At 36.3% G+C, this 22,592-nt stretch overlaps 1 protein-coding gene across 1 annotated transcript in view; it reads left to right on the top strand.

Annotated features, from left to right (window-relative positions):
- The window catches only part of MINDY2 (MINDY lysine 48 deubiquitinase 2), a 31,047-nt gene extending 13,482 nt beyond the window's left edge, over positions 1 to 17,565 (top strand). The window contains exons 5-9 of the mRNA XM_015872404.2: positions 1,007 to 1,109; positions 3,057 to 3,199; positions 12,277 to 12,450; positions 13,693 to 13,866; positions 15,382 to 17,565. Coding sequence (XP_015727890.1) covers positions 1,007 to 1,109; positions 3,057 to 3,199; positions 12,277 to 12,450; positions 13,693 to 13,866; positions 15,382 to 15,501 — 714 coding nt within the window. The 3' untranslated portion in view covers positions 15,502 to 17,565. The remainder of the gene's footprint in view (positions 1 to 1,006; positions 1,110 to 3,056; positions 3,200 to 12,276; positions 12,451 to 13,692; positions 13,867 to 15,381) is intronic.
- The last annotated feature ends 5,027 nt before the right edge of the window (positions 17,566 to 22,592 follow it).

Genomic DNA, 22,592 nt, shown 5'->3' with positions numbered 1-22,592 from the left:
TACCAGTAACACAATTTTTGAGAATTGAGGACATTAAAACCAATTAGGGGAGCTGCATCTTAATAACTTATGTTTCATGATACTGAGGTGTTGCTTAATTGAACAGTGCACTGATACTATTTGCATGAGGTGAAAGATGAAGCTGGGGTGTTTGGCTGGAACAAAGTGCCTTGATTTTCTTTTCCTGTTTGTTTGTGGTTTTTTCCCCTTCGTGACTTGTTCTTGAAAGCTGCTATTCTCTGAGCTGTCCTGATCCTTCTTAGCTGGAAAGTAACTTTCTTTTAATTTGGAGTAATAGTGCAAATAAAGAAGAGGTGACTCTACAGTCACAAATGGGCTGTGTCCAAGGCTGTCTGATATTGGTGTACTCTGCATGACTTATACCTTAGTGGATCATATACCTGTAGTCCAAAAAACATATAGTAATTTTGAAAATTCTTTAAACTGCAAATTAAGAACTTTAATGATACTTTATGTCAAGATCCACTGGATGATTAAAAGATTGCTGCTTTTTTTTTTTTTTTTTAATCTTATATATTCATTGGTTTTGTTCTTGTGTGGCTGCTTCTACAATGAAATCCTCTATACGTTTTAGAAATGCCACGTTTTTTTCTAATGAAGTATGACGCTTGCAAAGAGAACAACACTGATGTGTTTCAGGTATATTCAGTGATGTTTACCTGAATCTCTGGGGTTTCTGTAACTTGATCACTAAACATCAGGAAGGAGAAGTAACTGAAAGGGAGAATGTTCCTATTGCAGATTGCATACTCTTCTCTTCCATGCTTACCAACAATTTGTGATGCTGGGTTTTATTTTCTGGATTCTAAACAGTATCTGAGGTTAGAAAATACTTAACAGCCTTGGCTAAAGCTTTTTGGTGTTGGGGGTTAACATCCTCTGTTTGCTGAGACTGTTTCCTATAAGTGATTACTTGCAGCTTTCAGTTTTGTTCTTAACAAGGAAAGGGTAAGTTCTCCTTGTGTGCTGTTTCCTCCTGTTCCAGGTTGCTGACATAGTAAAAGCAGTTGGTAACTGCAGTTACAATCAGCTCGTGGAGAAGATAATTTCTTGTAAGCAGTCTGACAACAGCGAACTGGTTAGTGAAGGTGGGTAACTTTTTTTCTATTTTTTTATCTAATTATCTACTATATCAAATCTTCATTTCTTATTTTGTGTGTGGGTCCTGCTATGCTGTGATACAGGTGTGGTGAGCTGCTTGGTGTCTGCTGGGTAGGCAGACAGCACAGTGCTCATCTCAACTTCTCTGATGCAATTTCTGAAACAAGAGTCAACCTGATTCTCTTGAGCTATGAATTATATCTTTTAAAAGTAGAGGCAACTTCCTTTTATGAAAAGGTATTATGGACAACATTCAGATTTCACCTTGGCTGTGTATTACCTCCAACATGATAAAGAAAATTTCAGTGATAGCATTTCTGAATGCATATAGTTAATTTACAGCACTAAGGCTTTGGAACTTTCAAATCATTTTCCCCTCTGCAAATGTGTTCTGTTGGATCTGTAGCTCAGTAGAGAGGAGAATGGGGAAGATCGTATTATTGTTTTGTTCAGATTTATGTGTGAGTTAGGCAATGGGAGATATTTACAAATAAAAGAGGAAGTTTCCTTCTGTTTTGTTCCTTTGTAGCTAAAGGATACAGGACATGGTTTTTTGAGGAATTCTCTGCTTGCTCGCCATGTGATCCAAATGGAGTATTTTCTTTTGGCCACTTTTACAGCTGTTAGTTGCAAAGGAGTTAATGCAGTCTCAGCATTCAGAGCCCACTTGCTTAGCTAGCGCAGAGTTAGCAGTCCTACAGTGCTGGACAACTGCTGTTGAGGACAAAAAGCAATCCTTTCAACCTCTCGTTTTTGATCTTCTTTTGTTTTCATATTTCTTGGCAGTAGGCCAATGATGAATATTGTACAGTGCCCATATTCCACTACCAACAGTGGAATACTACTACCTGAGTCCCTAGGCTAAGCCACAGCTGTAGGCAAAGGCTAGAATGTGGTTCTGTTGAGCCATGTAGAATACTGTTTGATGGCTGCTGTTCTGTGGAGAAAGTAACCAAGGTGTAAGGGATTCTACCTTGTGAAATTTCATGTTTACTGTACTTTATTGAGAAGTGTGCTGAGCACGTTGTCGTATATCACATAAATACTGTGGTGGTGCTTTCTGAGCTAACTCATTTATAAAATGAATTTCAAACAAGTCTCTTCCAGTCTGACTGGTTTATAGTTAAGGAGGCATTTTGGCAGATGTTAACAGCTGGTAAATCCTAAATATGATGAATAAGATCTGAAGCAGTGCCTTGGTCTGAAAATCTTTACGTGGCTTAGAAGGACACGAGAACTTGGTAGTTGAGTATGTAGAGGTGAGCATAAAAAGAGTTTGATATTTTGACATTCTGTATCTGGTCTTTTTCAACAACAGGTTTCATTAAGAATTTTTATACAGCCTAGAGTGTGTTCTCCTGCCTTTGACAAATGTGGTACTAAATGGCAATAGTTTCCTTCCATGCTTCCAGTTGACAGCTGTTTCTCTTAGTTCTTTTTCTGCTGCTATGTAATTTCTGCCTGTACTTGAGAAGAAAGGGGATGTGGGTTACTGAAACTTGGGAGGGTAAATGTATTAGCACGTGGTATTTTTGTTTTACTTTTTAGCCATTGTTTTCAGTCAACCTGTTATGTCAGCCTCTTGTCTTTATTTTGTACTCACATTCAACAATCACTTGTGAGGAATAAATCAGGTGATGTTTTGTATGTTAACAGCATGGTGTTATGATGAACATCTCCTTAAGTCCTGTTTTAATTAAGAGTAATATGTAAATACTTTAGCAAGTGAGCTTTAAAAGTGGAATTCATTTTTAACTCAGTTTTAGTTAAATGATGCAATGAGAAACAAATTTGTAAGGCTTTTTCTTTCTTTGCTGTGATGACACATGAAAAAATATTTTCTTGGTATAAATTGGGGTAAGAAGACTGCCAGGTTTCTATATTTATAGGCATATGTAGTAGTAAACAAACATAAGTATGTCTTGCCTTTATAGGCTTTGTAGCTGAGCAGTTCCTAAATAATACGGCTACGCAGTTGACGTACCATGGGCTGTGTGAGTTGACTTCAGCTGTCCAGGAGGGAGAGCTCTGCGTGTTCTTCAGGAACAACCATTTTAGCACCATGACCAAATATAAGGTATATTCCATGTTTTTATTGCTTTTTGTATTTTGTGGTTTATGTTCACATTTAAAAGCAAAGCATGTTTTTTCCTTGTTGTGAAATACAAATAAATTCCAATTTGTTGTTATTGTAAGTATGGGTTGTGGTGAATGTAAGATCTGCAGCAAGCATCACTTGTGATGTATTGATTAGCATATCAGAGTCTACTATCGTTTTAAACCTTACTGTAGCTCTCCCTTAATGTTCAGCCTCTTCCCTGTTTTAACTCCCTTTGTGATTGTGTGGAATGATGTAAATTTCTTATATGGTTTAAATTTATTTGCACTATGTAAATGGCAAGGATAAAGTTAATGGATTTATTTAATTTCTTGTTTCTGAAGATATCAAATTTTGTTTCCTGTTTGGACCAGAAGGTGAGTAGCTGTATAGATGTATCCTAGTATTCAAAATACCAGGTATCTGGAGAAGTTCAGATGAACTGTAATATTGGTTCCCTTTGTTCGGAATGCGATTAAATCTGAGACTGGAGAGGCAAAATGGTGTGAACTGTGAAAGGAGTATTGCAGGATGCTGAAAGCAGGTGGCTGCATGATGTGTGTTTCTCACACTCCTTCCATGCAGCAGAAAATCTACCTTGGGCAAGTTCTTAATGACTTTGTTCTGACAGAACTCTATTGTAAAGTGGTAGTTTATTTCTCTGTATCTGAGTGTTAGGCAGAAAAGGCCTTGGTCAAATTGCATTCTAAGGTTTAATCATTCTCTTTTCACTGAAAACCTCAAATGTTTTGAGGTAGAATTTGTTAGGTTTACAGTATCAAATAGTGTGTGTAGTTGGGCATTTCTCTCAAACATGGGCATAACCAGTTCTTACCTTTTCTATGGAACTGTTGAAATTGTTTAGTAACAGCTAATAAAGATAAAGAATTAATTCCTTAATGTTTGCTCTTGTATGTAATGATAATAACATATCATTATGTTATTATGATGGGGGGAAAAAAGTGTTAGAGTCCACTTTTTTAAACCATGTATTATTTTGTAACATCGCATACCTCATATGTGAAGGGTACTTTTCCATTTGTCAGTACTGGTCCCTTTTTTCTCCCCTGTATGTTAACCTTGACTGTCATATTCTCATCTTTAGCACTTTGAATAATTATTTTATTCAGAGTTTTAGCTCAGTTTTGTCTGGTGAAGAATGGATTAACTCCACAAGGAGGTAACATAGTTGGTTTGCTAATAACTGCTTAGAGCATGTCTGTGGTTTGAGTCTGTTATATTCTTAAAGCAATAAGTCTGGTAAAATTATCTCTTTCTTTGCTTCCTTCCCCCCGCCCCATCTGAGGAATGTTTGAGGCATTGTGGTATTACTTCTCTTGATTTTCCTAAATCTACTTTTTGGACTAGTTTCTAGTTGTTTATTAGGTGAGCTCATATATTGATTTTATATTTGCTTTCATGATGAAAAGATGACAGGTTTGAGTTTTTTTATTCATCAAGAAGAAAAGACTTAAACAGAAGTAGAAATGTAAATAAAAGAGTAAATGTACTTTATGGCTGTAGAAAGTACCTGGAAGTGCAGGAAACATTTTCCATTTTAATTTGGAGTATATTCCAGATAAAGTATTTTCATCTTGGAAATTGTACTTCTAAACACTTTGCTTTTCTGCTGTAATTGCAAGTTTAAAATATTAAAGTATTGTTTATGTTTAAGCAAGGTTAATTAATTCAATCTTGTGAACTATGAGTACAGAATTTTCTATGGAGGATGGACTGCTTGTCTTCTGCTGCAGCCCAGTATGTAGACAAAGGCCAGAATTTGGCTGTTGTTGGTACTACACCATCTTCATACTTGTAGCTGTGTACTTCTGTTGAGATATTTTTACTCAAAGAAGCAAAATGCAACAGTTCATGCACTCAGTGTTTAAGTAATATTGTTAATACAAGACAGCTTAATGCAACAAGTAGAAGTTAGTCTGAATTTTAACTGTAAAAACTAAGCCCAAGTCCTACAAAATACAGTTGTTTGAAGAATAGTATTATTTTTTAGTTCTACAGTTTAGTATCTTAGAAGCAGTGAAAATGCTTTAGTCTTGTCCTTTTTGAGAAGTTTTAGACCTCTGAAATGAGAAGTTTTGGAATATGGGTCAGAGGTGTTTCATAACTGTTATGACCTCACTTGCAGTTAGTGTTCGACTTTCCTTCTGTTATCTGTTGCATTGTATGTTACAGCATATCAGATAACAGGAAACTGTATTAGGAAAGACAAATTCTTCATTTATCTATTTTTAAAAATCAGCAGTATGCTTTCTTTTGTTTTGTAGTTATTTGCAGTAGCTATATTGAGTCTGTGTTCTTAATTAACTAGGAAGGCAAAGACATCATCCTTATCGTGGGCTTTTAGCCAGGATTAGCTATCAGAAGCCTTTGGGCCGTAGGATGCTCATGAGTGCTGTGTGCACTGCTCTCTGAGATGAGATTTACGAGCTTCTCTACAATTTGCTTCTAGTAGATTGATAGCTCTGCAGGTCTTTAATGGGGTTTCTTTTGTTTCAGAGTTTCTGACAGTTTCAGCAGTAGCTGGGTAAAGGTGAGGAGTCCGTTAATGAGAAAAACAGAAGATGCAACATGTGCCAGACAAGACAAAGGAGTAAAACATCTCAGAACAAATCAGTTTAATTCTGCTTTGTGTTGTTACCACATTAATGATAGATTGAGCAATTTGTATTATTTCTGGTTTGAGGTTCAGTGGATTTTTTTTCCAGTTGCATTAGTTTTCTCCACATCTTATTTAGTGAGCTTGCTTTAGAGGTAATTGATGTTTTCTGTCTTAAATTTATTATCACTAATTGCATGTTGTCAGATAATTCCCTAATAGGGAATTATTTTATGCATGTTTTAATGCAGAAATGGGAGAGTTGTAAGCTCTGGTAACATCCTTACCTCATATAATCTGAATGTCCTGGTTTTTACGTGTTCGGTACAAAGTGTTTATGGTATTTATTATTATGTGATGCATTGTCAGTTTAAGAACAGATTTACTAATGCTGGCAATACTTCACCCAGTTATTCTGAATTTAGAGTGGCACTGCAGTGTCAGATCAAAGATCTTTACCTTATTGTTGGATTACTTATTTTGGAGAGCTGTGTTACTGAGATGATTTATATGAAAGTATGGAGAAACATCCCAGTACTCTCAATTCCTGGCTTTATTATTATATATTTTATGTCACAAGACACTGGATAGTGGCAAGAACTCCTAGGGAGTACTGGAAATCCTAGTGCCTAACTAGTATGATTATTAGGCCTGCTAATCTACATTATTTTATAATCTGCTTATCTTTTATCCAGTGTTCTTATCAGCTGCAAGATTTTTGCATGTATAGTGAAGGAAATCATTCCATGAAAGGAAGGGAAGGGGAGTGACTCCTTGCAGCCTGGCTGTCCTTTTAATGTTTTTTGTAGTTACTAAGTTAACAGTAGCAGCATAGGTTCCAAATTTATTTAAATACTATCAAGCACTTCCTGCAACATCAGAAATAAAGTTGCAGTTACTAACATACAGCAACATTTTGAATGCCTGGTGTAGATGTGTGCAGTATCAGTGTTGTTAGATACTGTAGGCAAAAGCTTATTAACACTCTGCTTGTCAGTCTGCACAGTGCCATTCTATGGTCGTTGTAGGGATAAAGGCAGTGATTTGGGCTTTCAGGTAGACGACAGGAGGTGACTGGTTGTATTAGAATGCTTTTTAAAAGGTCTGTTATTTTAAGAAGGGTACTTGGCTTGCAGACAAGAAGAAAAACAATACAGAACAGGTATCTAGTTTGGTCTGTTGCTGTATTCAAGAATATTTGTTAGTGTTTTGAAATATTCCTGTTCGGTGTTGTATGTATAAACACCTCTAAAATGTTTATCTTCAGGCAGGTAATCACTGAGTGATTTTTACTTACCTTTCTGTTTCATTCCTTACTCAGGGACTAAGGGTTAGATGGAAAGGACTTGTTTAATAATACATTTTTATTTTTATTTTTGTTTTTTTGTTTCCGTACTCAAATAAGTGGGAAGTTAGGGAAAAAAATAATAATAGAATAATGGCAGTGAATTGTTTTGGAAGTTAATGTGAATGATTTTGAAGAAATAATCTTGCTCTCAAGGCTTTAATTCTCTTACAAAGCTGCTAAGGTGATACTGCAGTGTAACTGAAGATTCATTGACTGCATTTTAGAATACAGTGTCAGTCCATTTCTTAAGTTTTATTTAATATAGGGTTGGATAATTATGATTTTACTTTTCCAAGAAGTGAGTAGAAATTGCATAATACAATATGAAATAGGCATTTTTAATTTGGAAAAGTGCTGCTGTTGAGATGATGTCAGTAAGAAGCTTTGGCATATTTTTCAAAGTTAGTTTCATATAAAATGAAAGCAAACGTAACAGTTCTAATGTTTGCTGTCAAAGTATGGTGGGTGTTTGTTAATGACAGTTCAGTTATCACTTACCTAATCTCTTCTGCTGTTTGTCCATTTGCCCAAGTAATTGTTTATTCTACTCACTATCAATTTAATTGTATATTAATAGTCTTAGCTCTTGTGATTATACCAGAATCACTTTCGACAGTTAAAGATGTGATTATTATTATTATTATTTTGCCTTTGCTTTTCATTACACAGATAATAAATACATCAAATGGTAATTCCCTAGATCAAGGAAAAACAGGACTGTAAAGAGGGGCTCAGTTTGGTAAGAATACCTTAGTTCAGTTGGAACTCTTTTCCCACTGCTGTGACTATTATACAATCTGTCTGTTTTCTTTACTGAAAAGTAATAAGAAGTTTCCCTGTTTGGATTGTCAAGTGTGTGTGTTGCAGTGATGCTCTCTAGGTTTATACATGCTGGGTTTCTGTTTCAGAACTCAAGATGGGCTTTTCTTCAGATATTAGATATATTTCATGCCAATAACATCACTTTTTTCCCTGCGGAAAAGGGATGAGTTTGGCATACTAGGGGCAATATAGCTTTTTCAAAACAGTTTTAAATATTCTGTCCCTTTTATGGTAAGTGTTCAGTTTTTATTCTGAGTAAACATCCTTTTTTACGCAGTTTGAATTAATTGGTGTTTATTACATAAAAAGAAAACAAAGGAACGGTTACAATATTCAGGTTAGAGTATTCTCAATAAAATAACATGCATTCACATGAACATAAAACATCTTTGTAAAAGTCAAAGCATCTGATCCAGAAGTCCAAGAGAACATTTCCATAGCCCTTTAAGGATTATGCCCAAAATGTTTGTCTCGCCTACATGAAGCTAATGGACTTTGGCATTCATTTTCAGTATCCTAAACCACTGAAAACGTGGTAATTGGCCTCAGAGGTAGTTTAAAAGCATTCGGTCACTTTTCCTGATCATGAAATTAACCTAGGAAATGATGTTTCACAACAAGTAGTGACACCTGCAGCCTACATCTGTGAGCCTTTCAAATAAATTCTTTTTTTTTGTGCACATCAGAAGATTGATAGAGATGTACAGGAGAACAATCTTTTTTGTCCTTCACTTTATTTGCCTTTTACATATGAAACTATAAAATCTGGGCATTGGTCTACAATATGCTTGTATTGGTCTTGATTTTTAGGTTAGATAGTTTGTAATGTTAGTATGTGCAAAGTTTTCCTGTACAGTTATGCATTTGAAACTTGCTTTTATTTCCTGCTGGCAGTGGCCTTTTTGGGGACAATACTAGTCTATAAGACTGCTTATAAACATTTGAAAAAACACCTAAAAGTCATGATAAGATGGTAATAGGTATGCAGTTAAATGCATTTCTACCTTCATAAAAATCTTATTTCATAAATAATATCATCATCGTTCTTGGCACAGTGTACTTGACATGCATCCTTGAGTATGTTCATGAGCTGAACTGAATAACCTCAGAGTGCAGATCATCCTGTATTGAATTTAACAGACTAGAAAACAAATGCATAAGCAGGACCATGATTTATTAGGTAGGAAACATTGTTTTGTACCTTTTTTTGGTGTTTTGTTGTTGTTTTTCTTTTTTAGCCCCTTTCCTAACTTTCCATTGTAAATGTTTGTTTTTAGCTAATGATTCTTACTGATTCTCTGACTGTGCTCCCTTTTTCTCTTTTCCTCCTTGTATGTTATACTGAGTAGAGCTCAGAAAAGCACAGAAATCTTGTTCAGAGAATCTTCTGAACAAGTGCAGTGTAAAAGAACTGGTTGCAGAAACTGTGGTGTTATGTTGGTTGCATGTCCCTTGTAGCCAGTTTAATCTCTATGCACTTCACAAGGCTGAGGAAGAGCTGTGCAGTCACACTGATCTCATCCGTCATATAGTAAGTGCTGGAAAATGGTGTTTGGTTCCTGACATCCTGCACGTACATATGTAGCACAGCTGAAATGTAGAGGCAGTATAAAGTTCTGTGACTAAACATACTTTCCTGCATCACAGATGCCCTCAGTGGACTCACTGATGAAGCATTTAGGATAGGGAAGGAAACACACATGCCATTAAAACAGCACCTGTAGTAGTCAGTAGCTGTGCTTATTACGAATAGAAGGAGCACAAAAAGCAATTCTGTGAAGACTGATCTTCCTTAGAAATGAGTGGCTATATTGCAGCTAATGCACAAAGAACGGACTGATTTCTTGTATAGAACTGGAAGTTCTCCAGTTGTCATCAGAAGTTGCATGAATGGTAGCAGTAACAGGGCCAGCCTTAGGAAGCTGGATTTTTATTTATTTACTTATTTTGAAATTTCATTAAAAATGATCCTAATGTGAAGTACAGATCAAAAATGAGGATGGAGCTGATCTGTGCTCTCTATTGCTTTCAGTCAAATAACGGGACGAAGTATTTTGTCTCCTCAGTAGTATGAGGGAGTCTGTGTGTTGGTGGACATCCTTTTGGCAGAGGAAAGCCGCGTGTTTCTGAGTAGTGCCATCAGTATTAGAATTATAATGACTCTGTGCTTAGGTAATGTGATACGTAGTAAACTTATGATCTTGCATTGGAGAGCTCTAAGAAATCTTTTTAAATTTATTCCTAAGATTGGATAGTTTTTGATCAGCATTCAGGTTGAGTTGTTCAGCTGGGGAAGACTTAGAAAGTAAGGCTGTTAAAAAGTTTGTTTCAGACTGAAGTAGTTTTCTATTCAAATATTAGTTTGTGAAAAAATCAGCTTTCATGATCTCCCAACTCCTTATTGCAAGTCTGAACATTTTGCAGTGTCAGTCTTATTTAATAACAGTTTATGAACTGCTTAAAAATTCATTCAGAGTATATGGCATTCTGAATGAAAAGTTGATCTATTTTTTCTTTTGCTTTTGTTTGAATCGATGTACTGATAATAATAAAGCATTAAAGACTCAAATACACTTACCTTAGATTCTGTCATCTTTTTATTCTTTTACTTTTAAGCACTTCATACATTGGATGCTGTGAAATGGGTGTTCTGTGCAAACTGGAAGCATTGTGAAATAGTTTTCTTCATTTTCTTTGGTTGATGTTAAGCATCAGGAAGCAAATTTGTCTTAAGGTTTTCCAGGGAAAGATGACTTAATAGATAATGGTATGGGATCAGAATTGTTACTGACAATTTTGTCTGTAAGTCTACCTGTGCTTTCCAATACTTTAGAATATCCATATATGCTCATCTATCTATATGTGATATATAATGTAGTATTCCAAACCTTGAACATATCTAGTAACGCCCCGTGTGGTTGGTTTTCCAATCTATTCTGTTGGGCCTTTTGTGTGAGCATGTCTTGTGGTGTTAGGTCGTACTAAAACAGTTGCTGAGTGTGGATTTTCAAATGATCAGTTTGTTGTGCAGTGTCTTCAGCCATGGAAGAGATGGCTGCAATCTTGAGGTGACTTACTGGGACTAAAGCTGCCTGGTTTTAATCTCAGGATAAACATTCTTTTGACATCCTGGGAGAAATTAGTGGGATAGTTCTGTTCTTGTTGTATAGAGGTGGTGATTTTGTTGTTCGCCTTTCTTGCGTCAGTACATTTTTAACACAGTGATCTTTATTCTACTCTGCAGGGTGCTGTAGTACAAACATCATTTTATGTGGGTCACAATAAAGTTTTGTGAGTTTTTTTTGTTTTTTTTTTGTTGTTGTTTTGTTTTTTACAAATAAAATAGTGCAATTAGCTATATTTACTTGAATATTTTAGATAATGTGCATTGGCCTTTATCTTTAGAAGCAGTGGGGTTAGATTTAAATCCAACTAAACTGAATTCTAACTTGTTTTGGTTTTTTTTTCATGCTGCTTTGCTGTTCCTCAGACATGTCACAATATCTCAAAATGTGCTTTTGAATTTCCTATTTGATTTCAGCTCTCTCCCATTCTTTCAACCTAAGCTTGTATTTCATCTTTCCTCTGCTTTGGCTTCTGGATTTGTTAGTATTGCCTCTCACTTCCAGACCAGCCCATTTTATAATTTCAGACTTTGAAACTAATAGAGAAATTTCACCTTGTGGAGCTGTGACAAGGCTAAAATCCAACAAAAGTAGTTGTTGATGACAAATGATAGCAAGAATCTTTCTCCCCACCTCAATTGAACTAAAACCCAGCTTGCATTTGAAAAAGCAAAGCAAAAGACATACTAAGACACAGTCAAATTTTGAGATCCAGCCATTTTGAGCCAATGTCTCTTGGATTACTTGGAAAGATCACCTTTGTTTCCAGATGTTGCCTTTTGGATTTAACTTGATTTGTCCTGGGACAATGTTGTCAGTCTCAAGCCGTATTTCTCAGGGGTGTTTCCAAGGCGTTGACAAGATGTTTGTTTCTTTACATTAATTTGTACTGAATATTGAACTTCAATGTAATAGTGAAAAAAAATACAAGATATAATACAGAAATAAAATATGGTCGCTGTTTCAACAATGAATCTAGTCTTTTAATGCTATATATGGAGCCATTTAAATTTATATTTCACTAAAAAAAATCAAAATGTTCTACTGGAATGAATCAGTTACAATTAGCAAAAATTATCAGTTAATTTATCACACTGAAAAGTCATTTCTATAGGTTTATAGGTTTTCCTGTCTTTCTGTGTAGGGTCAACTTTACCTGCTGGTAACAGACCAGGGTTTTCTTACAGAAGAGAAAGTGGTCTGGGAAAGCTTGCACAACGTGGATGGTGATGGAAATTTCTGTGACTCTGAGTTCCACCTACGGCCTCCGTCAGACCCTGACACTGTCTACAGAGGACAGCAGGATCAAATAGATCAAGTACTGGATTTGTGCCTCTATTGTATTTTTCTATTTTCTTCTGACTATACATAGTAAATACTGTGTATTTCTAGCCATACATGTATAATCCTATGCATGTACATGTGTAGTCATGCAAAAACGACTAGAAAAGAATGCCTTGTACACCTAGAAGTGTTCCTTTGTATTACTCAGGGGGGAGGAAGACTAGGACCAATCATGAATAGTTTGGAAAACCTGCTTTTAATCTTTGAGAATCCCTTTCTTCAAAGAACTTTGAGTAGAAATGTCACATCTGCCTTGTGTATGGAAACAGGAGAAATATTGGACCTATAAACTTCCCCCTGTCTGATAAATTCATTTCAGTACGTTGTCATAATTGAACTTTGTGTTCTGATGCCTGCTTTGCTGAATGTAGGTCAGAACCAGATTGCACGTGGTGATGATGATTTGGTTTTTTGAATAAGTAATAATTTGTGGAAGTCTTGTCTGGGACAAGCCCTATTTGCATTAACACATATGCACATAGCAAGAGCACTTGTAAATCTTACATTCTAAAAGAAGCAAAATAAATTCATAATCACTGTTATTTATTTTTTTCAAATACTTAAGAATACATGTGAGTAAGCAAATGCTTTTGAAAAGACTCAAGCACTGTAGATCTTTTTGTGGACTAAACAATCTGGTGGAGATTACAGGCATAGTAGTATCTTGAGTAGTCAGTGCCGTCTGACTGTTTGGGCATATCAAAACTATTTTTGATTGTTTCATTCTTGGTTTAGGAACCAGTGCTCCTCATTGATTCAACACTGTTCAGTCCAGTGGGGACAGATGATCTATTGATCATAAATCACAGAGTTCTAATTTGTAGTTTGCTCTTCCTACGACAGCATTCAAGTCATTACTTCTGCCTAGAACTAGCATGAGCTGAACACTGTCCTTTTACTGTTGGCAAGGAATTTAAACCTTAAATTAGTTGTCTTGTGTTTTTTTTTACTGTGTTAAGACATAAGAACAGTGAAGAGAAAATTGTGAAATAGCTGTATTTATCTGTTTTTTATTTATTTATTTATTTTCCCCCCAGCATTTCTGCAGTTCAGGTTATAAGCAGGTTCTGAAACAGAACTTAGGAAGATGCATTTGTAGATGAGGCTGGGGTGAAGGGGATGGTACTGTATAGCTGCTCTTGGGGAAAAAATTTACTTGATGTGACTTGTCTTTTTTCTGTATGAAAGAGCTTTAATATTCAGGTTTACTGTTTAGGATTATCTGATGGCTTTGTCTCTACAACAAGAGCAGCAAAATCAAGAAATCAACTGGGAACAGATACCAGAGGGAATCAGCGATCTAGAGCTAGCAAAGAAGCTCCAAGAAGAGGAGGACAGGCGAGCTTCTCAGTACTATCAGGAACAAGAACAAGCAGCTGCTCAGGTCCAGGTAAGAAAACATTATCACAGAATATGACCAGTAGTTATAGTGAGTATTAACTTCATAGTTATGTAGACACATCTGCATTGTAAATGCCTCAGATAGTTACAACTGATGCTATTCACACTGCATGCAGTGTTTGTTAAGAACTCTTCAGCTTCATTGTTATTTGCTGCTAGAACTTCGGAGTATGCACAGGGATATGGCAGTTGCTACGTAAATACTTCAAAGCATTTCTAACCTAAATCAAAGTTGCATTTATGCAGTTTAAGTTGAAATGATGGGATGAGTTACTACTTTGTTACAAAGATGGTATTAAAAATACACTATTTATAAAACTGTTCAAGTAGAAGCTTTTCAATGGTAATCAACGTTTTATCTTCATTTTCATAGAATCATAGAATGGCTTGGGTTGAAAAGAGCCACAATGATCATCTCATTTCAACCCCCCTGCTATGTGCAAGGCTGCAATACCAGACCAGGCTGCCAGAGCCACATCCAGCCTGGCCTTGAATGTACAGTTGCTACTAGTATGCCTTCCCCAGCCTGCTTCTCCACAAGCAATTCCATTTGGAATGCTTGGAAAATGTCATTAATGAGTGTATAGACTGCCATGTAACTGAACTTCTTTAATGCAAGAGACAGTATTAAAGTTGTTCTGGATTCAAGGATTTCTTAACTCATTGAGACTTTCTTAACACACACACACACACGCATATCAAAACATATGTATTGCATATTTGTAAGTAGAAGCAGTCTGAAGGCTGAATCTTTGGATGCCCTGTGCCATTCAGAACCCTTGATTGGCACTTGTTGTTAAACACGAAATGAGAAGTTCTGAAAGTTAAAAGATTTGTTATTTCTGCTGCTTATTGCTTAAATACCCAAACCAGTAGTTACTTCTAAGACAAGGATGTGAACAGGATGCAAGGAGAGATTCGGTTCTGTTAGTCGCAGAATGGCAGAAAAAATCTCCTTAACAGGATTTAATGGCATCATCATTTGCAGCTGTGAGTGGATAGTAGCTAACTTAGATGAAGTAACAGAACTTATGCCGTGTTTTGTTGTATACCATCCACCAAGTTCTTCAGTAATGGGCTATTAAAAAACCCTCTGCATTAATACATTTAGTCATCAGAGTCAGCATTTTCAATCCACAACTTCTCAAATGATGTAGACTGTTTTTATAAATGGAATGGAATTTTCCAGTATAGTAAATATAGCAGTGCTAAAAGATGTTTAATTCTAGATCGTATTATTGAAACAACTGGTCTGAATATATGGGCACAATAGAGGAGATGCAAAGGTCTTGAAATGTATTTTCAATTGATTTTGTTTATAAGAAATAAACTTACATGAGGGCTTTGTGGAATTCATACTGAAGGACCTTCTACCTTCGTTCTGCTGTTTGCATTATAGTTAGGTTCAAGTTCATGGAAGTTTAATACTTGAAACTGTTCAATCTACGATTGCAGCATCGTGTTTCATTCAAAGTGCTGTTTGTTTTGTTTGGTTTCTATGCAGCAGGTGCAAAGTGCTCCTTCTCCAGCAAGTGGAAGACAATCTGGGAGCAATGAACGCAAACGTAAGGAGCCTCGAGAGAAAGAGAGAGAAAAAGAGAAGAACAGCTGTGTTCTCTTGTAACACTAAATGGATGATAGCATGGAGCCAAGTGCATGTCCACAGAAGCAAAAACAAGGAGTAAAAAGGAAGACAAACCCGTTACATGCCGCCTGTGCCTGATTACCCCACGGATTTTGTTCATGTTTCAGGAGAAGATGGGTGACTTTGTTACAATCATATAGACTTTCTTCAAAGTCATAGTGTGTGCTGCTTGAGATGGAATTCCAAATCACAGTTGGATGTGGCTGTGCTTTGAGTTAGTCATAAGAAATACTGCACCTTGTAGCTGAAAACACAAAGTCATGGCAAGTTTTGTGTCATAGTGACAGCCATTACTTATTACATCATTAAGCTATTTTATCTTCCACTCTAAACAATGGAGGTAACTGGTTTTTGTTTAAGACTCTTTTCCTAAAGTATGTACACTAGCACAACAGAATCTTGTGTTACTTTCATGGTATGAAACTATATCTTAGCCTGGGTATAGTCTTCATGACATAAGCGCCCAAATAACAGATGGGCATTGCCTCCTCAATGTGTCCAGATATCTTTGCTTCTGGATCTAGTACATTTAGTTTTTTGAATCCAGATTTATACTGTGTTAGTGCTGTCATTGCATCTCTTTGCCAGCTTTCCTGCCCCAAGAATACGTGACTTAATCATATTAAAACAATGTTATTAAAAAATGGGGCATTTATTAATGAGCAAGATGAATATTGTTTGTTTTTCTTGCAGTTACAAACTGGGTATGACAACTCAGATGTTATCAGGGTTAAACAAGTAATTTTATAGGTCATTTATTTTCCTTTAAGTATTTTTTTCCTCTTGTAGGTAAACTGGACCAGATAGGAACTTATTTATTGACCTCTCCGTATGATAGGTGAACAGCGAGGGGGCACTAAGGTCCATAATAATCCTTATTGTCTAAGAATGCAGATTTAAAAGTAACTATCTGCCTTTTTTTTCCAGAAGTACCTTGAACTTTAACATGACGTTAATACGTTCACTTGTATATTTGAGCAAGTGTACTGTAATTAAATACATACTTTGTTTTCTAAATCATATATCCTTAAAAAGCACACTTACGAAGGGTGAGAGAAAAGCTAGGCTGATCTCTTGAGGTAGTTTGGAAAGGTGATCAGGTGTAATATTTTGTTTTAAATAGCTAATTTAGAATTTTTGGAAACCAGATTTTTCTAATTTATGGGAACCAAACAGACACTTTGCATCTTCTAGTATCTATAGAATACAGGAGTGGGATGCTCACTGAATTTTGAGGGGACCACAACTGCTCCTCCACTTACACTGAGTCAATAACAGTTATCTTCTTGCTGAACCTTTTTGATAATATTTGTATTTCACAATTTGTAGATACTTTTGAAAACGGCTGCTTCTCCTGGACAAGCCAATTGCTTGCACGAGTCCGGGACAGCTGAAGTAGCTGATGGGATAAGACATTCCTGCTGCCAGGGGCTGGGATAATGTCTGTAGGAGGCAGGCTGTCAACACAAGCTGACAGGTAAAAAGCTGCTTTAAAACTACTTCAAGCAGAACTGCTGGGGTGAAACTAGAATGAAAATTAGATGCATAGAAGAAGAATGTCTTATGAATTGAAGAGCCAGTTTTTACCACTTTTTTTATTCCATGCTTTTTTTTCTTTTCTGTTTTTCAATTTTGTTATAATTTTTGTTTTATAAAGATGAAGTAATGAATGATAGGTCTCTAATATTTAAATTGTAAATGTAAAAAAAAAATAAAATAATTCTCTATATTCTCTAGTGAAGTCATGCCCAGGAAAGTAATTTTAACACATAATATATGCAGTTTAGACAGATTTCTAGGTCAAAGCAAAGGCTGACCACATTTTTTCCTTTGCAGCAGCCTAACTTATTCAGAGTAGTGTGATGGAGGATCACCGACATAACGACTTGTCTGCATTAAGCAAATTACAGAATATTTCAGTGGTGTCAATAATGAAGGCTTAAAGGCAGAATGTTGTTTAAAAACATTCTGTTACTAAGATTTTTCCAAATTTGTGTATTTACATTTATTTATTACCCTTGAAAAATAAATATGTCAAGCTAAGTGTTTGTTATCTTATTATTTTCAGTACAGTGTTGCCACTTCAAGTTTTGTAACAGATTTGATTTGAGCAGGCACTGTGGCTGCCATAGGTGCTTTTTGCCCGAAATACTCGCTTGTATTAGAATAATTCCTGTAGTATTTACAGTTTCAGACAGATGTGCCTGAAGCCTCACGTACTGTAGGGCTCACAGTGCCATTTGGTCACAAAGAAAGAAAAGCTAAATGTCAGCGTTTGTCACAAAGTAAGTCTGGGCTCCCCAGGAATTCCGTTTCTTTTTCAATAGGTTTTCAGGTTATTTGAGACGACAGGGATGCTTTTCATTTTTCTGTTCATAGACTGTTTTCTTTGCAGGACTCAAAGCTTTGGAGAAAAGGTAAAGAACTGCTGAGATCTAGGGCATCGTTCTGCATGAGTTGAGTTTGCTAGTGGCAAAAGTTATAAGCAGGTGAGCTCATTAACATCCAAAATGAAGTGTCTGGAAGCTTAATTAATGCCCTACTGTGACTCATCACTTCAAAAGTAACTGTCACAGTTGGTATATAAGACAATAGCTGATAAATTAAAAACGGAACAGAACCTCTTATCTCTGTAGTAGTGAACTTGGAAAACAGTATCACAAAGTAACCATGGAGCACCAGCAAAGATGCTGTGTACTTCTGGCTCTGTTTACTTCATTTATGCTCTTTTTTAAAGCTCATGCTCTGGCAAAAATTTATACTTTATTTAGAGTTAGACTTTAAATTTGTTACAGATTTAGCATGCACACACTACAACTGCCTACAAAATGTATATGACAGTGTCATAAAAGTAGAGTAGAACTTGTTTTCCACTAGATAAAAACTAGCACAGGAGACAGGATCATAGAACTTCTTGTTATGTTGTAGTTGTGTAACAAAGCTCAGTACAAGCATTAAAATTAGCAGAAGTTGAGCACTGCCGTAGTGTTAAATGTCTTTCTAAAAGCACTTTGTAAATGCTCAGATCTACCACTTTTCTTAAGTGACATTCGAATGTAATCTGAACCCCAATAAAGCAGATCCAAATAAAGACTGTCACGTAAGAAAAGGAAATTAACATTCCTGAAAATACACTTATAGACAATGCAAAAAACATTTTTTGTAGCAAGCCTCTTAATATAATAGATTGTCTTCTCAGAGCTCTTGTGCATCACAGACACATGAGTTTAAAAGTGCAGCATATGCTCTTCTGCATCCGCTTGCACTGGGTTGCTCGTCAGTCTCTATGCTCCGTATTTCTCATTATTGTCAAATATTTCTTCGAAATTTTATACACAAGTTCTTGAAAAAGTTTTCCAGTATGTAATAAAAGGCAATTTGGCTTCTTGAAATTGCATCTTCTGGTGTATTCTGCAGGAAATCCTACAGTAAAATGCAAAGCTGATATACCTGTAACTGAACCTCTCCCCTGCTGCAATAGATCTATAACCCAAAGCTCATTGGCTTCAGCAATTTATTTTTTTTTACTGTCAGGATGCTTATTGCAGTAGCTGAGAGTTATACTAAATAAATCTTTAAATATAACACAATGAATTAATTACTGTATTTTTATATGAAAACAGACTCTTAGAGGTTGTAGTCTTAAATAGTTGACTCAAGAAATGCAGGTTAATTGACGCAATGTCCTTAGAAAGCACATTGCAGGAAAGGAAAAACACTAAGCTTTAGTTTGGTTGCAATGTAATGCTCACAGTTTCCCATCTATGCTTTAAGACTCTGGTAACAAGAAAATCTAACACAGAAATGTGTTCACATAGTCCAGCGATAACTAATGTCAGTGTAAGAACTTAAAGCATATGTGTTTTGTTTTGTGCAATTTATTTTCTGTTAAGCATGTTCAGCACTAAACTGGTTGTGGTGTTATCTTGAGGGGGCAGGTCTGGTGAGGTAAATGACACTCATCCATCTACACAGAAATCTCTTTGATGGTGTTAATTTTTACTGTGTTTTTATATACCTCCTTCATGTTAACAGCTTGTTTTTGTAGTTGTCCAATAGAAAAGCAATGTATTCAAGCTCTGTTACCACTTTCTATGAAGTGTGGTGGGGAAATAGAGTGAGGTGACTAGAACATGGAGATCTCTGTGCCACTTAATTTCCTGGAATTTGGTAAGGGTTTAATCCCTAATTTTGCTGTAGCATAATAAATTCCTGTAGTACAGCACGGACTGGCCAAATCGTCTCACCTAAGTAATGACCAGCGCGTGCTCACTCCATGTCTGTCCCTGTCCATCTCCTCTTCACTCTTGTAGTTCCTAGGCCAAGGCGAGCTGTTCCAACCCTCCAGTGACTCAGAATTCTTATTAAATGTCAGCTGCCTACTGCTTAATGTTGGCTTTGTCCGCTGTGTCACTTTGAGCTCTCTTACCTGAAGAAACACCTCTGAAGAACTTCCTTAAAGTTCTTCACTGCTTTTAAAGTTACTGTCCTGGTTTGTTCGATTGCTTTTGCTCATGGAGGTTGAAACGAATAACTGAAGTATCTCCTTAATTATCTTTAGAAGTCAAAATACCATTTGTGCTTCTATGTAGCAGCAAAGAACATCTTTGAACAAAATCCTTGTAGGCCTGGGAAGTGCACAGGGGGAATGATTCAGCTGAGCAACAGCACTCAGCACTTCTTAGCTTAAACAGTAGGCTTAACAAGAGACCATTCTGTGACAGTACTAAAAGGCATCTTGTTTCTGTAAATGTGTTGATGAAACATGAAATAAGGCACTGTCAGTGCTCATGTCACCGGTTGAGTCACACACTAAGGAAGTAGCTGCTGGTGGGGTTGGGTAACAGCCTTACTGGGGCCAAAAGTGAGTGGAAGTTGTGCTGCAGTCAAACACCCAGCCACATCTCAGTGCTGGGTAGGGGCACAGAGACTTGCACAAGTTTTATGTTACTTTCAGTTAATCTTTTGAGAATGTCCTTTCAATTCACGTTCTGTCCGGGTTAAATGATGCACATTGAGAAATTCATAAACAAGGGAAGCGATCTACGAGTGCTGTGATCAGTGCCTTTAGCTCACACAAACTGAGATCTCCTGAGCAGGATCCAGAGAGGCGGATGAAGTACAGTAATAATGCTGTACCACTACTGGAGACAGGACAGTATGTGTCAGATCCCAGTATCTAACTGTCCTCAGTCCATGTTACAATTCATTATATGGACCAACTATAGCGTGAACATTTCAGCCCATGCCAAAGGTGCACTTCTTTGTTGTGGAAATTACACAATTAGACAACTGCTTTCTTAATGGACTTTCAAAAGACCTTAAATTGTTCTTTTTGGATTTTTTAGTCTTGGGAAATTAATTAAAAAACAAAAAACACTTTTAAGTAGGTTATAGGAAAGTCAATATTGAGGGGCAAAAAACACAAACAAATTTGATCTTGTATGAGAATGTTGTATTTACCTACATATGTTGCAGTTCAAGCTGATAAACTGCCTCATCGGTAACAAGCCTTTGCTCTAGAAATACAGTTAGGAATGGATTTAGTTATAAATATATCATGCTGTTTTTTCAACTTCAGTTCCTACTGTATGTTGCTGTGGTTAAAGGTTCAGAACTCACAGTAACTACTGGTGGCTGAATGTGTTTTTGGATCCTTTAAACTTTGGGAGCAGTATTTCACTGCTTGTAGCACTTGTCCAAATTTGTGGATTAAATGTCTCCAGCCCGACCTCACACTGACACAAACAAGAAACTGAAACACGGCATCTCAACGTAGGGTTAAGCACGCCAGTCACGCAATGAATTACAATTGAAAAGTCCTGCAGTAAATAAGAGTCTACTTTTTTTTTTAAGCAAGTCTACTGTCAAATTTCCCTCTGTGTTTTTAGTGTGCATATTCGGTGCCCTGCCTGTATCTAAGAGAACTTCATTTTCTCCTCAGTATTTTAGTGCCAAGGCAACAACTGTTCTCTTAATTGTAGGTTGGTTTTTATTGTTTTATTGCAGATTAACTACAGCCAAAAAGAGCTGTTCTGTTAATTATGGCTTTGTTTATAGCTGGGTTTTGGTGGAGCCCTTTAGCTTCAAAGCAGATTTTATATGAGGTGAATAAATAAAATGTTCTGCTTTCTTTCCCTAATTATTTTTTTGCCAGTTGCAGCCATGGTAGACCTTACAATGGAGTTTATTTACTACAAATTACTGCTTTTGGAAATAAAAGTTTTCTTTCACTTGCCGAAGTTTACTGGCTGCTTGTCTTAAAGCTGTTACAGATACAGTGAACCAATGAACCTGCCTGGGAATCTTTAAACTACATCTAATTCAGCAATTATTTGCACTTTAATCCTGACTATCTGTAATAATGACACAGTCATTTTATATGCTCTATTTCCAGCAGTTATGTTTGCATTTATGGATTTCTTACGTACTATAAGCTTGTTCTTTAAAGACCTATAAAAGAATGAAACTGCAGTAAGTGAATGGTACATTCTCCAGTGTTGACTCTTAGGATGTTGTCACGATACCTCATTTTAACCAGGTAATTCAAAGCCTGAAGATACTTCAGAAAAGTGCCACATTTCCTTCCTGAAAGAGCTGCCTGTGTTCAAGCTGCTGTGTAAAGACCCACTGCAATCGTGCAATTGCTCAGCTCCTTTCAATCAGAAGTTTAGTTGTGAGCCTAAAGCTGATTTTGTTCCCCAAATCTGGTTTAACATGAAAGATAAAGAAGCTACTATAGATCTGCTAGAAAAGGGAGGAAGTTTGTAGTTAGTTGTACAGATGTGTTCTACAAGTATGACATGACTAAATCTGTTCCTGCAGTATTGCAGTATCGTTTACATCCAAGTATGTGATGGAAAACCTTTTCATTATGATGCTACACCATTACCCAACATTGTAATGGTATCACCTACTGCCTGTTCTGTATTTTCAAAGCCTTAATTGTTTATACTGTATTGATCTTTTTAGAGTATGATAAGGAATGGATTCTTCCTCCGTAAACCGTTAATTCTGAACTCTTAAATCATTTTTGGATAAGTTGAGTTCTGTACTTAATACCCCTTTTG

The sequence above is a fragment of the Coturnix japonica genome, chromosome 10, assembly GCF_001577835.2.
Source record: "Coturnix japonica isolate 7356 chromosome 10, Coturnix japonica 2.1, whole genome shotgun sequence".
NCBI lineage: Eukaryota > Metazoa > Chordata > Aves > Galliformes > Phasianidae > Coturnix > Coturnix japonica.
The sequence above is the reverse complement of the archived record's forward strand: the minus strand, read 5'-3'. Positions and strand labels throughout refer to the sequence as shown.